This window comes from Octopus sinensis, linkage group LG19, assembly GCF_006345805.1.
Source record: "Octopus sinensis linkage group LG19, ASM634580v1, whole genome shotgun sequence".
Classification (NCBI taxonomy): Eukaryota; Metazoa; Mollusca; class Cephalopoda; order Octopoda; family Octopodidae; genus Octopus; species Octopus sinensis.
Window position 1 is genome coordinate 25,518,340 of NC_043015.1, and position 19,944 is coordinate 25,538,283.

At 35.0% G+C, this 19,944-nt stretch overlaps 1 protein-coding gene across 1 annotated transcript in view; it reads right to left on the reverse strand.

Annotated features, from left to right (window-relative positions):
• LOC115222188 (coiled-coil domain-containing protein 39-like) overlaps nt 1-19,944 on the reverse strand; it is a 1,476,917-nt gene that overhangs the window by 1,437,573 nt on the left and 19,400 nt on the right. Inside the window, exon 3 of the mRNA XM_029792337.2 lies at nt 17,694-17,840. Coding sequence (XP_029648197.1) covers nt 17,694-17,840 — 147 coding nt within the window. The remainder of the gene's footprint in view (nt 1-17,693; nt 17,841-19,944) is intronic.

The window sequence follows — 19,944 nt, forward strand, 5'->3', positions numbered from 1 at the left end:
CACTCACACTCACTTACACACACATACATGCATCTTTCCTCCACCCTATGCATGTCTCCACACACACACACACACACAAACCAGAAACTATAAAAAGGAACAAAAAATTCATGATTAATCACATATGCTTTTTCTTCCTTTTTGCCATTTTCTGTCGATACTAAATAATAATAATAATAATAATAATAATAATAATAATAATAATAATAATAATAACTTTTTTCTAATTCTGGGAAGGCTGGGAAAGGGGAGTGTGGTTACATTGACCCTGGTATTTAACTGGTACTTTACATTATTAATTACAAAAGGATGAAATTTGACCTTGCTTGGATTTGAACTCAGAACGTAAAAAAAAACTGGAAGAAATGAAAAGCTTTTCTCAAATGCCTTGTCAATTCTGCCAGTTGACTGCCTTCAATAATAATAATAATAATAATAATAATAATAATAATAATAATAATAATAATTATAATAATAATAATAATTATGATAATAATAATGATAATAATAATAATAACAATAATAATAATAATAATAACAATAATAATAATAATGATAATAATAATAATAATGATAATAATAATAATAATAATAATAATAATAATAACAATAATAATAATAATGATAATAATCCTTTTCTACACTAGGCTCAAGGCCTGAAATTTTAGGGGTGGAGTTTGGTCAATTACATCAATCCCATTACTTAATTAGTATTTATTTTATTGACCTTAAAGTATGAATGGCAAAGCTGATCTAGGTGGAATTTGAACTCAGAAAGTAAAACCAGAAGAAATGCTTTGCAGCACAACAATTTATGGTGATTCTAGTTTTGGTACAGCATCAACAATTCTGAGTGGGGATGGGAAAGCTGATTGCCTCGATCCCCTGTTCTCAACTGGAACCTGACAGATTTTGAATTCAAAACTTAAAGAATCGAAAGAATTGCAGCTCAGCATTTTGTTCAACATGTTAACAATTCTACCTGCTTGCTGCCACAGCAACAATGACAACGACAACACCGCCGCCGATGACAACAACAACAACAATACTGTCTATGTAATCTCAAATTTTAAAACAAACTCAATTTTCTTGTTTCCTTAAACATTCTCTAGAATAATACTATGTACAAAACCAAATATATGACACCCTAAGCATAACACCAACATGAACTTCTAACTTGTCTCTTGAGGTCTCTGGGTGAGACTTGGAGTAGACTTGTACAAATACAATGCAAAAGTCAAACAAATAATAATAATAATAATAATAATAATAATAATAATAATAATAATAATAATAATAATAATAATAATAATAATGATAATAATTATTATAATAATAATAATAATAATAATAATAATAATAATAATAATAATAATAATAATACCAAATACCAGCTACTGCAGGATGAGGTAGGAAAGTTATGGGGCATGAGGAAAGTAATGGTGATAGCAGTGGTAATTGGAGCATTAGGAGCAGTCTCCAAGAGCTTTGAAAAATATATTAAGAATATTGGAGCTGCTGTCAGGCTCAAAGTGATCCAGAAGGCAGCATTGTTGGGTACAGCTTGCATTCTAAGATGAGTATTAACACTTTGAGTCACATGAGAAGGCACTAATTGAAACCTTTGGTGATTTGTTATTACCTGCTTTCAAGTGAAGAATGACCGATAATTAAGAACTATCTGAGAGGCTCTCATAATGATTATAATAATAATTACAAATTTGGTCCAAGGCCAGCAATTTTGAGGGAAGAGGAAGTTGATTACATTAAACTCAATGTGCAGCTGGTACTTATTTCATGGACTCTGAAAGGACAAAAGGCAAAATCATCCTTGGCAGAATTTGAACTCGGAATGTAAAAAGCGGAAAAAAAAAAAGAAAGAAAATTGTTGCTAAGCAATAATGCTCCTGCCTGCTCACCATCTTAATAACAGTTATAATAATTCTTTCTGCTATAAGCATAAGGTCTGCTCAGATGGTTTATTGACCTTGGAGGGTGGAAGGCAAAGTTGACCATGCAAGCTTTGAACTCAGAATGTAAAGACAGTCAAAGTGCCGCTAAGCATTTTGTCCTGCGTGCTGATGAGTCTGTTAGCTCATTACCTTGATTATGATTATAAGAACCATAATTAAAGTGGTCAGCAATGTTTGGCACAAGGCCAACATTTTAAAGGGAAGGGGTTTACTTGATTCTACTGACCCCAGAAAAAGACAGCCTCTTCAGAATTTCAACTTGGAACATAAATGAGTTGGAAGGAATACTATTAGGCGTATTTATCTGATATGCTAATGAGCCTGCCAGCTTGTCACACTAATGGTTATAATGGTGATTGTTTGCCACAGGGCCATAGATAATGGAGACATCAAGGGCAGTTTATAATTTGTGTTGGGGTTTATGTAAAAGAAAGATGTAGGGTAAGAGAGGGAAAAGGCAATGAAATGGTACAAAAGTATACATTGTATACAAAGGACAAGAACTCACAAAAGATGCAGTCCTCTGGAGAAACACTAGGTCCAGTCAACAAATCCCCAGATTCAAGATTATCCTAATCTCCAAAACCATGAGTCCCCACCCATGTTTTTCTCCAATCTACAGGCACACCCCTAGTGAAGGTTTATTCACAATAATAATAATAATAATAATCATCTCTTTTTGTACATATTTAGATCTGTGTATTATCTCTCAAAGAGCAATGCTTAAATATCAAAACCAAGATAGTTAGATAATTCTACATAAATAGCAAAGTAAGAAACAAACAACAGAAAGAGCTGATATGCAGCAGGCCAGACATTATTTTTCCACTGATTTTATTTATTTATATATATATTTATTCAGGAGCAGCAGCGGCAACAACCGTAGTAGTTTGTTAAAGCAAAGGTAAATGTCTGCAAACATTGTAGCTGTGATCTCTAAAACATTAGCTCATTTATAACTGTCATAAAGGTGTGTGAAAATGATGACAACTGGCTGTGAAATCTCTCAGAAAATATCACCATCTATTAAAGATATACAGAAATAAAGACTGAGCTATGTCGTGTGTGTGTGTGTGTGTGTGGCTCTATACATGTACACATATACTCATATGTGAATATGCATACAAATATATATGTATACACTCACACACACATGTATATGCATATATATATATATATATATATATATATATTATCATGCACACTTAAACATGGATGTTCTCTTAGAACAAGCTATACTGTGGTAGTTACTGTGAGAGGTACTCTCATATTGGCTTTAGGTGCAGATGCACTCTTGTCAATAATGCTAGTGGGGAAATAAATCCCCACTGTCTCCAGCATCAACACAACCAGATCATGTGATTTCGACCATCTTCTGTCAATGATGGACACTTGACAGCTAGAGATAGCAGTGATCCACATGATCTGGTGGTCTCAGTGATGAAGTGGTGGTGGGGGGATTTATATCTTCACTAGTCATATAAACAAGGGTGCATTCTGCATTAAAAGCCAATAATGACAGTTTCTCTCATGATAACTACTGCAGTATAGCTTTTTCTAACGGAACGTCCATGTTTAAGAAGGGATAAATATTACCTCTCGATATATATATGTATGCATAAGCACCATCTGAATGTGGCCAATGCCAGTACCCTCTGACTGGCTCTTGTGCTGGTGGAATATATATATATATAATATATATATATATTATATATATATATATATATATATAGGAATATATATATATATTCTTTTAATTGTTTCAATCATTTTGAGTGTGGCCATGCTGGAACACCGCCTTTAGTCAAACAAATTGACCCCTGGACTTATTCATTGTAAGGCTAGTACTTATTGTATCGGTCTCTTTTGCCAAACCTCTAAATTACGGGGACGTAAATGCACCAACAATGGGTTGTGGGTGGGGAGGAAACACAAACACACACAAATCCACTGACAAGGATTTGGTTGGCCCGATGTTATAGTAGAAGATACTTGTCCAAGGTACCACAGAGTGGGACTGAACACGGAACCATGTCGTTCAGCAGCAAGCTTCTTACCACGGATATATATATTTACATGTACACGCAAACACATGATAAATGTGTTTGTGAATGTGTAGGTGTCATAAACATGCACTGTATATATTTATATATATACAGACATATACATACATATAAATAGGGATACACATATATACACACATAACAATTGGGATCAATTTCTAAAGTATAGACATATATACACACTCACTCATGCACACACACACACACACACACACACACACACACACACATACTCACTCATGCACACTCATGCACACTCATGCACACACATGCACTCACATGCGCACATTTATACACGCACACACATACACACATATATTTATACATACACGCACACATGTATCTCTATAGATATTTATTCCAAGTTAACTGTAAACTCTGAACGAGCAAAAAATGTTTAAAAGACAACAAAACAATGAGGAAGAAGAAAAATTGAAAGTAAGGTGATGTATATTAACTAGTTTCTATTTATTCACAAATAGACACATACACGCTCAGAAACACACACACTCACACACACATATATTGTTACATAAATATTGAATTTTCTTTAGATAAGACACACATCTTGAGCTAAGTTTGTAGAGAAGAGGGAATTGAAGATTAAATTAACTTGAGAATCTGACTGGAATTCATTTTATTTTATGAGCCAATTATTAGTTTAATGACAGCTATATGTACAGTTGTTCACCCTTCCTAGAAACAAAAGCCACACTTGCTCAGATCACACCTGAAAAGAAGGACACATTTTGATTGTGTAGTCCTATGTATGCTGTGCTGTGCTTAGAAATAAGACATCTGTGTCATGGCAGGTGAAGGTACATGGCCTGGTGGTAAGAGTCTTCGGCTGACAGTCATAGGGGAATAATTCAATACCTGGCACCACATATTGGTACGGCTAACTCTCAAAAGGTTTGTTCACATTTGACAAATTTCGATTTCTAATCCTGCTGGGTGCCCACATATTCTCCTCAATAAATAATTCCAGTAAGCAACCAGATTAGCTGCCAATCATTCAGCCAGAACAGGTGGAACTGCATTGGAGGTTACCAGTAGCAGGCTTCCATCAGTCCATCATGGAACTGGTGCTCAACCAACCATTGTCTTATACTCGTACCTACATTTATAGGTGCAGATGTGGTTGTGTGGTTGAAAAGTTCTCTTCAAAACCACATAGCTGTGGGTTCAGTTCCACTGTACAGCACCTTGGATGAGTTTTGGATTAGCCAATAATTCTTTACCCACCACTAAACAGGGAGACACTGGTCAATCCAAAGAAATGAGGAAACCATACATTCTTGCATAATTTATTTATATTTAGCAGATAAAATAAGTCAAAACAAGACAACTTTGTCAAAAAAACTTCACTGACTGAGTGAAATCTAGGCATAGCTGTGTGGTTAAGAAATTCACTTTGTAACTACATGACTTCAGGTTCATTCCTGCTGCATAGCACCTTGGGCAGGTGTATTCTAATAAAGTTCCAACTTGTTAGTGAATTTCATAGATGGAAACTGTATGGAAGCTTGTTGCTAATATGTGTGTGCATCTGTGTTTGTACTGCACCACCACCACCACCACCACTGCCTGACAACCAGTGTTGGTTTGTTGACAATTTCTGTAACTTAGCAGTTCATCAAAAGACATCGATGGACTAAAAAAAAGTAAGTATTGAGTTTGCTTTGTCCAACTAACTCTACAAAGCAGTGCTCCAGCATTGCCACAAGTCTAATGACTGAAACAAGTATGAAAAAAAATATTTAAAAATTGAAAAAAAGAAAAAGCCTCGATAGCATTTGTAAATTTGTGAGAGGGAAGATAATTGTAGTGTGTGGTTGGGGGTGTTTGAAGAGAAATAACGTTTAATCAATATATTCAACTAAGCATGTTTGAAATTATCAAAACTTTGCATACAAAAGAAATACTTGGGAAAAAGTTTAAAATGAAGGAAAAGAAAAGAAAATTTCTCTAGAAAAGATTTTGTATTTAATAGATAATTAACTTGAAATATCCAAGGTAGAAAGCTGAGCAATTGAATAAGTGAGAGAAAGAATGTGTGTGTGTGTGTGTGTGTGGTCTCTCATCATGCTAGAAATAGCAATTGAAACCCATGCAATCCAATTACAAAGAAGAGAGTGAGAATCTCTGTATGGTCTCCCTTCTTGCTAGATATAGCAACCAAATCTCTTTTCCCCACAAAGTATTTCCTACTGCTGTAAAAAAACAGAAGGTATATTGGTTAATGTGAACATAAATAATGTTAGCAACAAACATAGAAGGAAGAAGGATCATGGAGTTTGATTAGGAGTCAAACTAGACCAAAGAAAGTTTGCTCCAGAGTTAGACAGTGACAAGAGAATTGGTCAGGTGTTGCTGTATTTGTTTTGGCTGCTTGTGTTCTGAGTTCAAATCCTGCTGTGGCCATCCCTGTGTGATAGGCTTAATCTATTGCTCAGCATAATACTACATTGTTGGTACCCAGGATACTTTTAGTGGAGCAAGAAATCAGGACAGGTCTTTGGCTTAAAGATACCTTACTCCATCCCACACTCACTTACCTGTGTCTGAGGCCCTAGAAAGGGTTAGGGGCACAGCCCTTCTCTCATGAGTAAGTGATAAAAAATATCTGATCAACAATGATATGGTATATATGACTCCACCACCACCACCACATCACCTACACCACTATCATTTTAACAAATACTTCTCTATGCTTGCATCATCCAAATGGAATTTGTTTAGGCAAATTTTCTTTGCTCTGAAGCCCTTCCTGTCACCACCCCTCACCGCTCTGATCACCTGTCTGGTCACCTGTCTGATCAAGGTAATAATCCCACATGGCCAGACATGTATGACAGTGATGTTACTTTTACAACCATTACATGTGGGCAAAACAAAGACACATACATGTATAAAGGGCTTCTCTCAGTTTCTATCTACAATATCAACTCACAAGGCATTGGTTGGCCAAGGCTATAACAAAAATACTTGCCCATGGTGCCACACAGAGGGACTGAACCTGAAACCACTTGGCTGGAAAGCAAACTTGTTTACCATATAGCACTACACCTCAAACATTTTTACCTCCTGCAAGTAATACCTGCAACAAGTAAAAATGTATTTCAAAACTACATTATCTAATTTCTTTTTTATATGCATTTAAGCTATGATTTTGAGGGAGAATTAGCTACAATTTCTTACCATTTGAATGGTTGCTGAGAGGATCCATTGATGGTTTGTAAAGCCTGTGACTTTCAGGTTTGTGGAGGTTAAATAAATCAGTTTGCTCACATTTATCACTGCCATTTTACAATTCAATTTATTTCAATTTATTGCAGCTGTATGCAAATACAACACAAAGTAGAGTGCAGTGCTAGCTGCAATGACAACACTTTAGGCATATCAAATTACTGCAGCAACATGCAGTTAATACACAGTTGATACAATTGTCTTGTTGCCTGGCCATTACATTCTAGCAATGTTACTGATCACAGATTATCATTATGGTTGCTGATGTCCTTCTCCTCTTTGCCAGGGTCAATTATCTCCATTGTTCTTTAGGGATTCATAAAATATAAGGACCTGACTCAACAAAATCAACTCTCACTCTCCCACTAAAATAGCAAGCTATGTGCAAAGATGCTTCTTTTTATCATTATTATTGTTGTTGTTGTTGCTGCTGCTGCTGTTGCTATTGCTGTTGCTGTTGCTGTTGTTGTTGTTGTTGTTGTTGTTATCATTTTTACTTTTAATCTGCACGTCTGTAAAACACACCCAGCTGTTTCTGCCAGCTTGCCACCTTAGAAAAGATTATTATTGTTACTATTAAGATGGTGACCTGGCAGAATTGTTCCAATGCTGGACAAAATGCTTCACAGCATGTCTCCTGGTTCTTCGTGCTCTGAGCACAAATTCCTCCAGAGTTAACTTTGCTTTTCTGCCCTCTGCATTCCATAAAGTACCAAATACTAGGGTTGAAGCTATCTCCTCATAATTGCTGACTTTAGACCTGAATCAAAACAATTATTATTGGGGGAGGTGGACGACAAAAGAGCCCCACATAAAAACCATTTAGGGCTATTTGTTTATGTCCTTTTACATTCTGAGTTCAAATCTTGGTTCAGTCCACTTTATATTTCATCATTCCAGGGTCACTAAAATAAATACATTTGAAATTACAGAATTGATTTAGTTGACTTAAAATGCTCACTCACTTCCAAAATCTCTTGGGTGATGGGCCTGGGCTAGAATTCATCAGGATGGTGGAGTGGCAAAACCATTAGTACATTGAGTAAAATACAGTCCATTGTAATCCTTTACATAGTTTCAAATCTTCCCAGAACCAACTTTGTCTTTCATCTTTTGGGTTGATGGAATAAAGTGCCAGTCAAGTGCAAAGCATATTTTTCCCAATTGATACCAATAAAATAAAGGCATCAGCTTTCCAAACATTCTTTTATGGATTCATCCTGTCATTTATACAAAACTAAACTTGTAATAAAACTCTTTTACTTATATCTAAAGCTACACAAAAGATTTTATAAAGAACCCTTTTCAGCAGCAAAAGCCATCAGCACTACGTACTGTACTGTTATACTAAGTGACTGTTTCCACCACAGCTAGCAACTAGTGCCATAAGTGTTGTTAATAGTTCATGTAAACTGGAACCAAGAGGTGTTTCTTTGAAATAAGGATGCAGGTGTATTGCAAGTTCGGCAAGTGAAAACCCCAAAATACTGTTCTTTCAACCGTATTCCATTGGGAAGAGAGGATTTGTGGAACGAGGGAAGATGGAAAAAAAGGAAAACAAAAATAATATGAATGACAACAAGCAATCTATATTTTACTTGATTCAGGGATAAAAATGTTAACTTTCAATAAATATTTAAGATTTAGATCATTATCCTGCATTTAATATTTATGATAGCTATATATATATATATATATATATATAAGTGTGTGTGTGTGTGTGTGTATGTACACACACACAAAGAAACACATGCATGTGCTTATACAAACACATGAATACACAGAAACACATAATACACACACACACACGCACACACGCATACAGATGTACATACAAATAGAGATATGCATACATATATGTGAGTGTGTGTGTGTGTGTGTGTATACATATATATATATATATATATACACATACATATATATATACATATAAATACTTATATATACACATACACACATACGCATGCATATTACTACCAACATCAATGTGTACAAATACTCATCATGTGTTGATGTTCACACATTAAAACGCATGCACGTGTACATAAAGAAGCATATGTGTGCACCAGGCATATATAAACACACCTACATACTTAGGAATATATACACAAGCACATTTTTGATGCAATCAGCATATTACAGATATATACAACAGATGTGTGCACACACACACACACACACACACACACATAATGGAATATAGAGAAAAGAGGAAATAAAATAAAAATAGAAATGAAAAAAAGATGGAAAGCAGAAGGAAAAAAACAAGAGAGAAATAAGAACAAGCAGTAAGGTAAAGAAAGAGAAAATTAAATCAGAAAGGAATAAAAAAAGAAAAATTGAAAGAAAGAAAAAAAACCATGAAACTGGGTTCAGGAATGTTAAGAAGATTCCTTGAGAACTAATTTCAATTCCATTTTGCAGTATTTTACATAAGGGAATTGTGCTATAGTTTCAGGTTAATGGCTGTGGGGAAATTTGGTGAATGGAAACTAAGTGGAAGCCCATGTGGTCTGCATAGATGTGTATAACAAGATTCTTCTTCTATATCATCATCATTATTTTAATGTTTACTTTTCCATGTTAACACAAGGCAGAGCTTATTGAAGTAGATTTTCGGTGGGCAGATGCTGCATCCATTTTCCTACTCTCACCTGTTTCCAAGCAACATAAGATTTCCCTGTGGCCAGACATGTTTTTGCAGAAGATTGGAAAAGGAGGGCACTGTCAGTAATAGGTCACTTAAAGCTTCATGCTATGGCACGACAACAAGACACAAACACAAGGGACTTCTTTCAGTTCCCTTCAACCAAGATCATGTGGTTGGGTTGCAAAATGAGCTTCTTAAACACACAAACCTGTGTGGGTGGATCAGCAGATCTGGGGTATTTCTCACTGAGGAGAATAGTTCAGGTCAAAACAGCTTGGCTGGCAATCCATCAGCATTCCAAGTGAAGCCCCATGTTTTTAACACAAGAATCTTTGGGAGGTTTCACTAACACACAATTTTACAGACAGTAACCATCCCTTGTTTTTACACACTTGTTTTATAAATTCGTATAAACACTGATATTGTAATCTAAACTGTTTCAAGAGTGGTTATTGTTTAAATATCCATCCATCCAGCCATCCATCCATCCATCCAGCCAGCCAGCCAGCCAGCCATCAAGTCATCCATCCATCCATACATACATACATACATACATACACATATTGGGTCAACCCATAAATAATGCGGTATTTTCAACTGCATGAACTAAAAGTCAGATTGGGACAGGATAAACTACCTGCATCAACTTCCTATAAAAGCAAGTAGTCATTTTACCTTGTATTCTTAGTGCAAGTTTTGAAGAGTGCAGTTCTATTTTAACAGTTATTCTTTCAAAGTTATAATGGAAGTGGCAAAGGAGCATGTTTGGCATATTTTGCTTTTTGAATTCAATAAAGCCAACAACACAACAGAAAGTGCAAGGAATATTAATACAGTATATGGGGATCGGTCAATAAGCGTAAACCAGTGTCAACAGAGGTTCCAGAAATTCTGAGCCGGAAACTACAGTCTAAATGATGAAACTTATCCTGGAAGATCTGTAGAGTTTGACGAGGACATACTGCAGACTTTGGTGGAACAAGATCCCATCGTAACAGTTGAGGAACTAGCAGAGAAGATTGGATTTGGTCATTCAACCATTCATTGATACCTGCATGACATCAGAAAAGTCAGCAAATTGGATCAGTGGGTTCCTCATAAACATTTCGAGTTTAATTGCATGCAGAGAGTGAATGTGTGTTCTTCTTTGCCATCATATCTCTTGAATGAAACTTTTTTTGATCGAATAGTGACTTGTAACAAGAAATAGATTCTCTATAAAAATGTCAAGTGCCAAAGACAGTGGGTAGGAAAAGGAGAAACACTGGTACTCCAGGCTAAAGAAGGTCTTCACCCACGAAAGGTGTTGTTACCTGTTTGGTGGTATATGAAAGGTTTAGCCCACTTTGAACTTTTAAACCCAAACCAAACGATAAAAGAGATTTACTGTGAGCAGCTTGAGTGGCTTAAGTCAGTGCTAGAAAGAATAGCAACCATCTTTGATTTCACGTCGAAAGGTGTTCTTCCACTAGGATAATGCTTGGCAACATACAGCAAGAATGGCATTCAAAAGGCTGGAGCAGTTTGAATGGGAAACAATGCCTCACACAACATATTCACTGGACATTTCCCCATCTGATTATCATATATTCCACAGTCTTCAAATCATTTGGATGGAAAATATATGAATCCTGTGGATAAGGGTAAAACAGTACTTGAGGAGTATTTTTTGTCACAGACAAGTGAATTTTGAAAGAGGAGCCTTGCAAGTCTACTAGATAGATGTAAGAGCATTGTAGAAAAGGAAGGCCAGCATATTTAGATTAATAAAGAATTTTATCTTAATTTTGAGAAATAAAAGAGGTATAAAAAAAACTGCATTATTTATGGGATGACACACACATACATATATATACATACATACATACATACACACACACATATATATATATATATGTAGTTACACACACACACAAGCATGCATATATATGTATACACATGTGTATGTTTTAATTATTGATATATATTCATATGTTAGTGTTTGTTTTTATTTTCAGTTCTAACAAAAATAATTTTACATTAATCTCCTGGGTTACTTTTGTAGAGTACAAATTTATTATTCTTAAACAAGAACACTGTTGATAGTGACTTCGAAGTTTCAGCAAATTAAGCCATCATCACATTGTGATGTATTGAACTTAGCCTTATCTTTACATAGTTTCTGTTGAGTTAAAATCTTCCTTGGATGAACAGCTTTGAATGGAGTGTCATTAAGTTTTTAGGGTGGGCTGTTATGGAGAGGTGCTTTGGAGAGATTGAAATTGATTAAATTTGTGAATATTTTATAAGAATTTATTTCATACATGTAGAACTTTGTAAACAAGTCAACATGTGTTTCTCTTTTGTTAGGTAGACAGAGTATGTGACAATAAATTTTCGTTGTGTTTGGTTTTATTGCGTTTAATCCATTAATTTTATTGCGTTTGACAATGTAAAGATTAAAGGTTCAAAGTTCAGTATCTAAGCCCTTAATAATTGGATGTGTGGGCTTTTTTCCACAAAAGAATTTGCATAGATAATAAGTTTTGGCTGGTCAGTTTTTTGTTATTTAGGATATTTCTTGTTTCCCTTAGTAATGTAGGAGTCGTTAGTCAGGTGTGCCATGGTGTTGTTAGTAGAGAAAATTGATTCTCTTGTGTTTTGATGTTGTCAAAGACATAAGTCTGTATATTTCTCCTTTGGTGTTCATGGTTCCATAAGCAATTTCTTTAGTATACAAAGATTTTAACCCTCATGTTTTATGGAAGCAAAGTTTGTTTGCTGTTTGATTGTAAATATTTCTTCAATTCTATTCTATGCTAAAGTTGGGGGCATTATAGAAGGTGTGAGTATTTACTTCTATGAAAATGAGAATAAAAATAAAATTTGGTTTTAAAAAAAGATAAAGAAAGGGTGACTTTCAGATTGCTTACAAACAGATATATGTGTGTGTGTGTATGTGTGTGCATACGTTTGTAAGTTTGTGGACTTGTATTAGAAAATCTTTTATGAGGATTTTGGTTAGATGTAGGGAAACTTTTAGATAATTTCCAGAGTACTTATTTAGTATAAAGCGATTATAGCTTGACTAACTGAAACTTCGAAGTTGCTATAAAAATTATTTTTGCTTAAAAATAATATATACATATGGTGACACGTTAAAAGCACCAACCGATCGTGGCCGATGCCAGACCACCACCCCCCGGCACCTGTGCAGGTGGCACGTAAAAAGCACCCACTACACTCGTGGAGTGGTTGGCGTTAGGAAGGGCATCCAGCTGTAGAAACACTGCCAGATCAGACTGGAGCCTGGTGCAGCCCTGGCTTCCCAGACCCCGGTTGAACCGTCCAACCCATGCTAGCGCGGAAAACGGACGTTAAACGATGATGATGATGATATATTACTAATAATATATATATATATATATAATTAAAATCTTAGGGTAGCAAGAATATTCATCGAAAAATTCTTAGTTACCAGTGGTCTAGCGAGAAGGAAAAAATTAGTCAATAGACTATATATTATTCAAAGAAGAATACAGTGTACATTCAAACATAAAAGAGATACCCGAAGAATAGGATATCTGACTCACTAGGAGTCAGATATTCTATTCATTGGGTATCTCTTTTGTGTTTAAATGTACACTGTATGTTTCTTTGAATTATATATATATATATATATATGTGTGTATATGCACATACACATACACACATATACATATATACGTGTGTGTGTGTGTTTTAATTATTGATATCGAGGAAAAAATAATGAATATTTCAGAAATTTCATATTCAAACAGACTATTGACATTTTTGTGTTTATATTTACATATCTTATTTTGTTTTCCTTCATTGATTTATTTACATGACATACAATGTGCATATCCTTTTAATTATACAACATTCAGTGTGTTTATTTACACTATATTCAATGTGTATATTTTCCAGTTTATCCATAGAATAAGGCAGTGTGTATTATCCAAATTATGTGGATAAATTTCAATGGAGTTTAAATTAAACACAATATCCAGAGCATAAACCTCTGCTTTATATACACAACATCCAGAGCATAAACCTCTGCTTTATATACACAACATCCAGAGCATAAACCTCTGCTTTATATACACAACATCCAGAGCATAAACCTCTGCTTTATATACACAACATCCAGAGCATAAACCTCTGCTTTATATACACAACATCCAGAGCATAAACCTCTAATTTATATACACAACATCCAAAGCATAAACCCCTACTTTATATACACAACATCCAGAGCATAAACCTCTGCTTTATATACACAACATCCAGAGCATAAACCTCTGCTTTATATACACAACATCCAGAGCATAAACCTCTACTTTATATACACATCCAGAGCATAAACCTCTGCTTTATATACACAACATCCAGAGCATAAACCTCTGCTTTATATACACAACATCCAGAGCATAAACCTCTGCTTTATATACACAACATCCAGAGCATAAACCTCTGCTTTATATACACAACATCCAGAGCATAAACCTCTGCTTTATATACACAACATCCAGAGTGAAATCACCAATTTATATTATGCACAAACATTCGTTCATTCTATGTAAGCTTTATACATTTGAAATGAAAAGAATTGTGGAATATCCCCCACCACCCCACCCCCATCATCTCTACTGTGTCCATCCTGCCAGTTGCTGTACTTAAACTACTTTCCTAATTATTTTTCTATGGAAGAACAACTCTCAACAATTCTCTCTCTGCCCAGTTTTTTTCTGCAGAAATTCAAACTGAGAATCAACCGCATTAGTATTGTCTGTTTGGAAGTGTTTACTTACAGAAGGTTCCAAGGCATTAACCACACTCTCTTCTTCTGATTATTTACTAAGAACAACGAAAAGGTTTTATTACTAGTGACACTGAAATTAAACGTACGTCATTGTCGTCTGCATCATCATGAGTATCATTGCCATTTCAATGCCAACATTTTCATGAGATTACATGGTTCAGAAGGAATTCTTTGAAGCAAATTTTCTATAGCCAGATGCCCTTCCTGTTGCATATCCTTGCTTCCAAGCAAAATTATATTTCCCCATGAGTGGACAAGTATTCATGGAAGACTGGAAATGAAGGACATTGCTGCTGTGATGGTGATGCTTATATGCAACAATCACACAATGTCCCTACAAGGAACACCCCCCACCAAAAGGCAACCCACTCATCTATTCACATATATACATAGAAATGTATGTATAAGGGATCTCAATGCAGAGGGAAGATTCTGATAGGAGCTATCACCTATTTAGTTCAGTTTTTAAGGTATGAAGTAAGTGTTTCTCAAACCTGAAGATCAGCTATTTGATTCAACGGCTGCATTTCAGCGTCACACAACATCTGAGACCATGCAACAACCAAATTGTAGATATTGAACAGTGCTATTTGGTTGGACATTATGGTGTGCACGTTACATGCTCATCTGTCACGTGAGTACATATTACAACTTGATTGTAGGTATTTGCCATAGTGTAATTCAGAGGTGTGTTAAAGAATACAGACTGAGTAATCATTTTACTGTGGCAAGGAGATGAGATACGCGATTTTGAGCAGTTTCACTGTATTGTAGTACTTTTAGTCTATTGAAGACAAGCAACAAAAGGAACTTTGAACAGAATAAAAGAGAAATGTAAAACAAATGAGGAAAATAAAAAAAAGTTTTGATGGATTAAAACAATGCAAAAATTATATATAAATGTATAAGATGGAAGCAGGTATGTGTGTATGCTGTAGTGTTTATCATAAGCATTAAACCATTGAGGAATGTAATCAGTGAATACAAATGTAGAGACAAAAATGTATAAATGAGCTGTTGTTAGTGAAATGTGGGAATTGCATCTCATTTGAAGTGTGTGTGTGTGTGTGTGTTTAAGAAAAGAGAGAGAGAGAGAGAGAGAGAGAGAGAGAGAGAGAGAGAGAGAGAAAGAGAGAAAAGAAGAGAGTTATAGTGTTTCCTGTAATTTAGATTATCAACTAAAAGTAAAAATAGTAAATTTACAAGAGATACCAAAATTTAAAGAAACTCAACACCACAAACAATAAGGAAACTTCCTGCTATTCTTCTCATCCGATATCTCGGCAATAAATAAGTTCAACGTAAGCAAGCAATAAAGAAGAAACGCACGTGTGCGTGTGTGTGTGTGAAGGTTAGTCGAGCGTTCATGCCGATACATTGAACTGACTGATCATGCATATACCATTGAGTATTCAACAGCTTGTATAAATAGACTTTATTATTTTGTAGGAAAAGAATATTTCAGAACTGGGAATCTAGCCAAGTTTTATCATCTTCTGTAAATATGTTAAAATGAATGAACATACACAAAAAAAATAGTAAATTTCAATTTCCAGTATTAAAATGATTTTAAAATGTGTGTGTGTATGTGTGTGGTTGTGTGTCCATATACTCGAAAACACTATTAATAAGGGACGTAATACATAGTTTTCCATTTATAGTTATTCCCCTTGCATTTGATCACCTTCATTGCCTCCACCATTTGCTTTCAGGCAGCTTAACTTTTAGCGAAATTCTTTCATTGCTGAAGAGCCTTGCTTCATTGCAAATCAACTAGGACCTGAAATCCTAAGCAAGGAACAAATTTCTTCTTGATAAAGGGTCATTCTAAGAACTGATTAAAACATCAAATATGTTTATATAGCCACACTGCCTATTTATTGGTGCTATGTATTCTGGAGTATGGTATTCAAAATTAGAAATGAAGAGAAAAAAGGTTGCACGGAAAGCAAGAGTTCCACCGGTGGCTTCTGGCTCTGCTATTACATGCTTCCACTGCAACCGTGAATCTTGTGCCAATATTGGTTTAAGCTACCTCAGGACCCACAATATGAAATGTGGTTAATCTGGTAATCTTACAAACATGAAGGACAAACATCACTTATCGATTATTGAAAATAATAGATTTCAAGGTAATGATTTACAGCTAGAAAGGTTTCCTGTCAGACTTCAATTTTGTGACCCATTACAATATAGAGGGACATGGGAGACTTTTTCTCAAACCAGAATAATCCAACAGATTATACTCTCTGGGTTATGACTAAATGGGGCTATTTTTAAGTCTCCAGCAACACTACAATTACACCTTCTAAAACACTGTGTCCCTCTGTCTCTCTCCCTCATACTTTAATTCCCTCTCTTCCCTCTCTCTCAAACACACTCACACACTAACACCATGTTTTTTAACCTGTTTCTTATTACAGATATATTATAAATGTAAACAGAAAGAAATTAAAAACAATAAAAACCAAAAACATGAAATAATAATAAGACAAAAAACATCATGATGAATAATTAATCCACAGAGATTGATATGAATCAGTGAGATATCACATGACAACAAATAAAAAAAAACAAGGACAATCAGCAATGAGAGAACAATAGGATATATTCTGCTTCAAGGGAGACACATTTTAGTCATTGAAAAACTCACAGAAATTGTTAAATTTATCATTAATTAATTAGTGTCAATATTTTCCTCACACTCTCTGCAACCTGGTCACTGACACAGAAACACAGCAAAATTGTGTCAATGACCAAGTTGTAGTGAAGTTAACATTTTATTTTTTTCCTGTATGTTTTTGAATCATTAAAATGTTTTTTTCACACATCATATAGAATTGCTTTAGTTTCAGTAAGCAGCCTCAGATCTAAAAGCCTCGCTAGACAAGTACAACCCTGAAATAAAAGGAATTTCCTTTCAAAATGTCTCCTACCTCATCCATATTGATTTTTTCCCTAATTGCTTTTTTCTCTTTATCCATTCTGGCAATCTCCTGATTTAATCTTTCCTTTTGTGCAACAGTGACCTTGATTAAATGGTTTTCTGTTTCATTCTCCTTTATTACAGCCAATATGAGATCCTGATGAAGAAGAATAAGGAAGATTAAAACAAATGACAAAAATAATTCTACAACAGGCACAAGGCTTGAAATATGTGCATGTGTGGGGACAAGGAGGAGGAGGAAGAGGAGGATAGTCAATTATTTTAAGCCCTGCACTCAACGTGTACTTTATTTCATTGACCCTGAAAGGATAAAGGGGAAAGCCAAGCTCAGTAGAATTTGAACCCAGGACATGAAGAGTCAGAAGAAATGCTTCTAACGATTCTACCACCTCACCATCTTGAATTGACAGATTTTCTGGAGCCTTGGAAAGTTACCAGGTGGCATTTGTTCTGGTTCTTTACATTCTGAGTTCTAACCCAGCCAAGGTTGACTTTGATACTTTATTTCCTTAATCCTAAAATGATGAAGGGCAGTCAAGTGCTAGCATTGATGTAATCTACTGACCTCCACTCCTCAAAATTGATAGCCTTATGCCTGGAGGGTCACATCTCTGACATCCTCCCCCACCATTTTTCTCTTTTAAACCTTTCTATGCTATGCATTTGTCCCTATTTTTCAGTATACACAGTCTAAACTTTCTTTCATTTTTTTTTATCATATGTAAACCCCCTCATTTTATGCCTGTCTTTGTATTGTCCCCCTAATGGCAAATAAATGAAATCATTATTATTATTATTATTATTGCTGTTATTTTGAAAAACTCTCTCAAATACTTTTTAACTAGCAGTTATTCTTTACTTGAAAGCAGGCAATAACAAATCACCAAAGGTTTCAAGTAATGCCTTCTCATGTGACTCAAAGAGATAATACCCACCTTAGAATGCGAGCTGTACCCAACAATGTTGTCTTCAGGATCTCTTCGAGCCTGACAGCAGCTCCAATATTCTTAATATTTTTATTATTATTATTATTTTATTGTATCTGGGGAGAGTCGTTCTCTGTTAGTACCCTATTACTTAACACACCAGTTTGATTTAAATAAATAAGTAAATGAGTGGAAATTGAATCGTTGAGTGTGTTAAGTAATAAGGCACTAAAAGATAATGACACTCCCCAGACACAATAAAATATGTTTCAACACACGTCTTCACATAAAGAATCTTGCAAATGATACAGTCAATTCATCACATATGCAAATAATAATAATAATAATTTCGTTTTTGTATTTACGAAAACGAAATTATTATTATTATTATTTGCATATGTGATGAATTGACTGTATCATCAGAAAAAAGAAATGCCTGGTAATATTTCTTCCAGCGCTTTCCACTTTGGCTTCCAGTCCCACCTAGATCAATATTGCTTTTCATCCTTTGAAGGCTGATAAAATAAGGTACCAGCAAAATACTGGGGCCATTCATACTGGGAAAACTCTCAAAATTGCAGTCAATAACAGAAAGAGATGTCAGTGAAATGTTACTGCTATTTCTAGCAAGTCCAACAACTGTATAAAGTGTCCTTTGTTTTTGCACATTAAGATGAATTCATAAATGAAAAATCTGAGGGTCTTCTATCTTTGCTATGGGAGCAAAAGTAGGATAATTACAGCTAAGGTGGAACACAGAATTCAGACGTTAGAGAACAAGACTGTGAAAATGCTGTTACACATCTCATGGACAAAATTTGAGACAAACAACTTGTTGGGACAACAAATCATCAAATATGTTGGTGGAAAAGAAGCTTTCCTTGCTAGAATGAAACACTGAACTCTCTCTTGGTACAGATATCCTCAGATAATTCTATGTCTAAAAAAACATTCTCCGTGACAGCTGAATGAAATTGAAGGAAAAGATACAGAAAATCTTGATTTGCTGACCTCAGGAACTGGACTGAGTTTAAAAGTCCCATCCTTCTTTATGTGATGTAGGACAGGAATCAGTGATGATTACTGATTGACAGAATCTCAAAAATGTCCCCCTACTCCACCCAATAATTGGTATCAATCACAAGAAATGGAAATCTATGAATCCATTCGATTATTCGTTTTTATGTCGTTTTTCATGCTAGCATAGGTTAGACAAACATATTAAGGTGGCATTGTTTTACAGTACAACTGGATGCCCTTCCTGCTTCTAACCCTTAGGTACTTAATCAGGGAACACAAAACCAAAGCAAACTT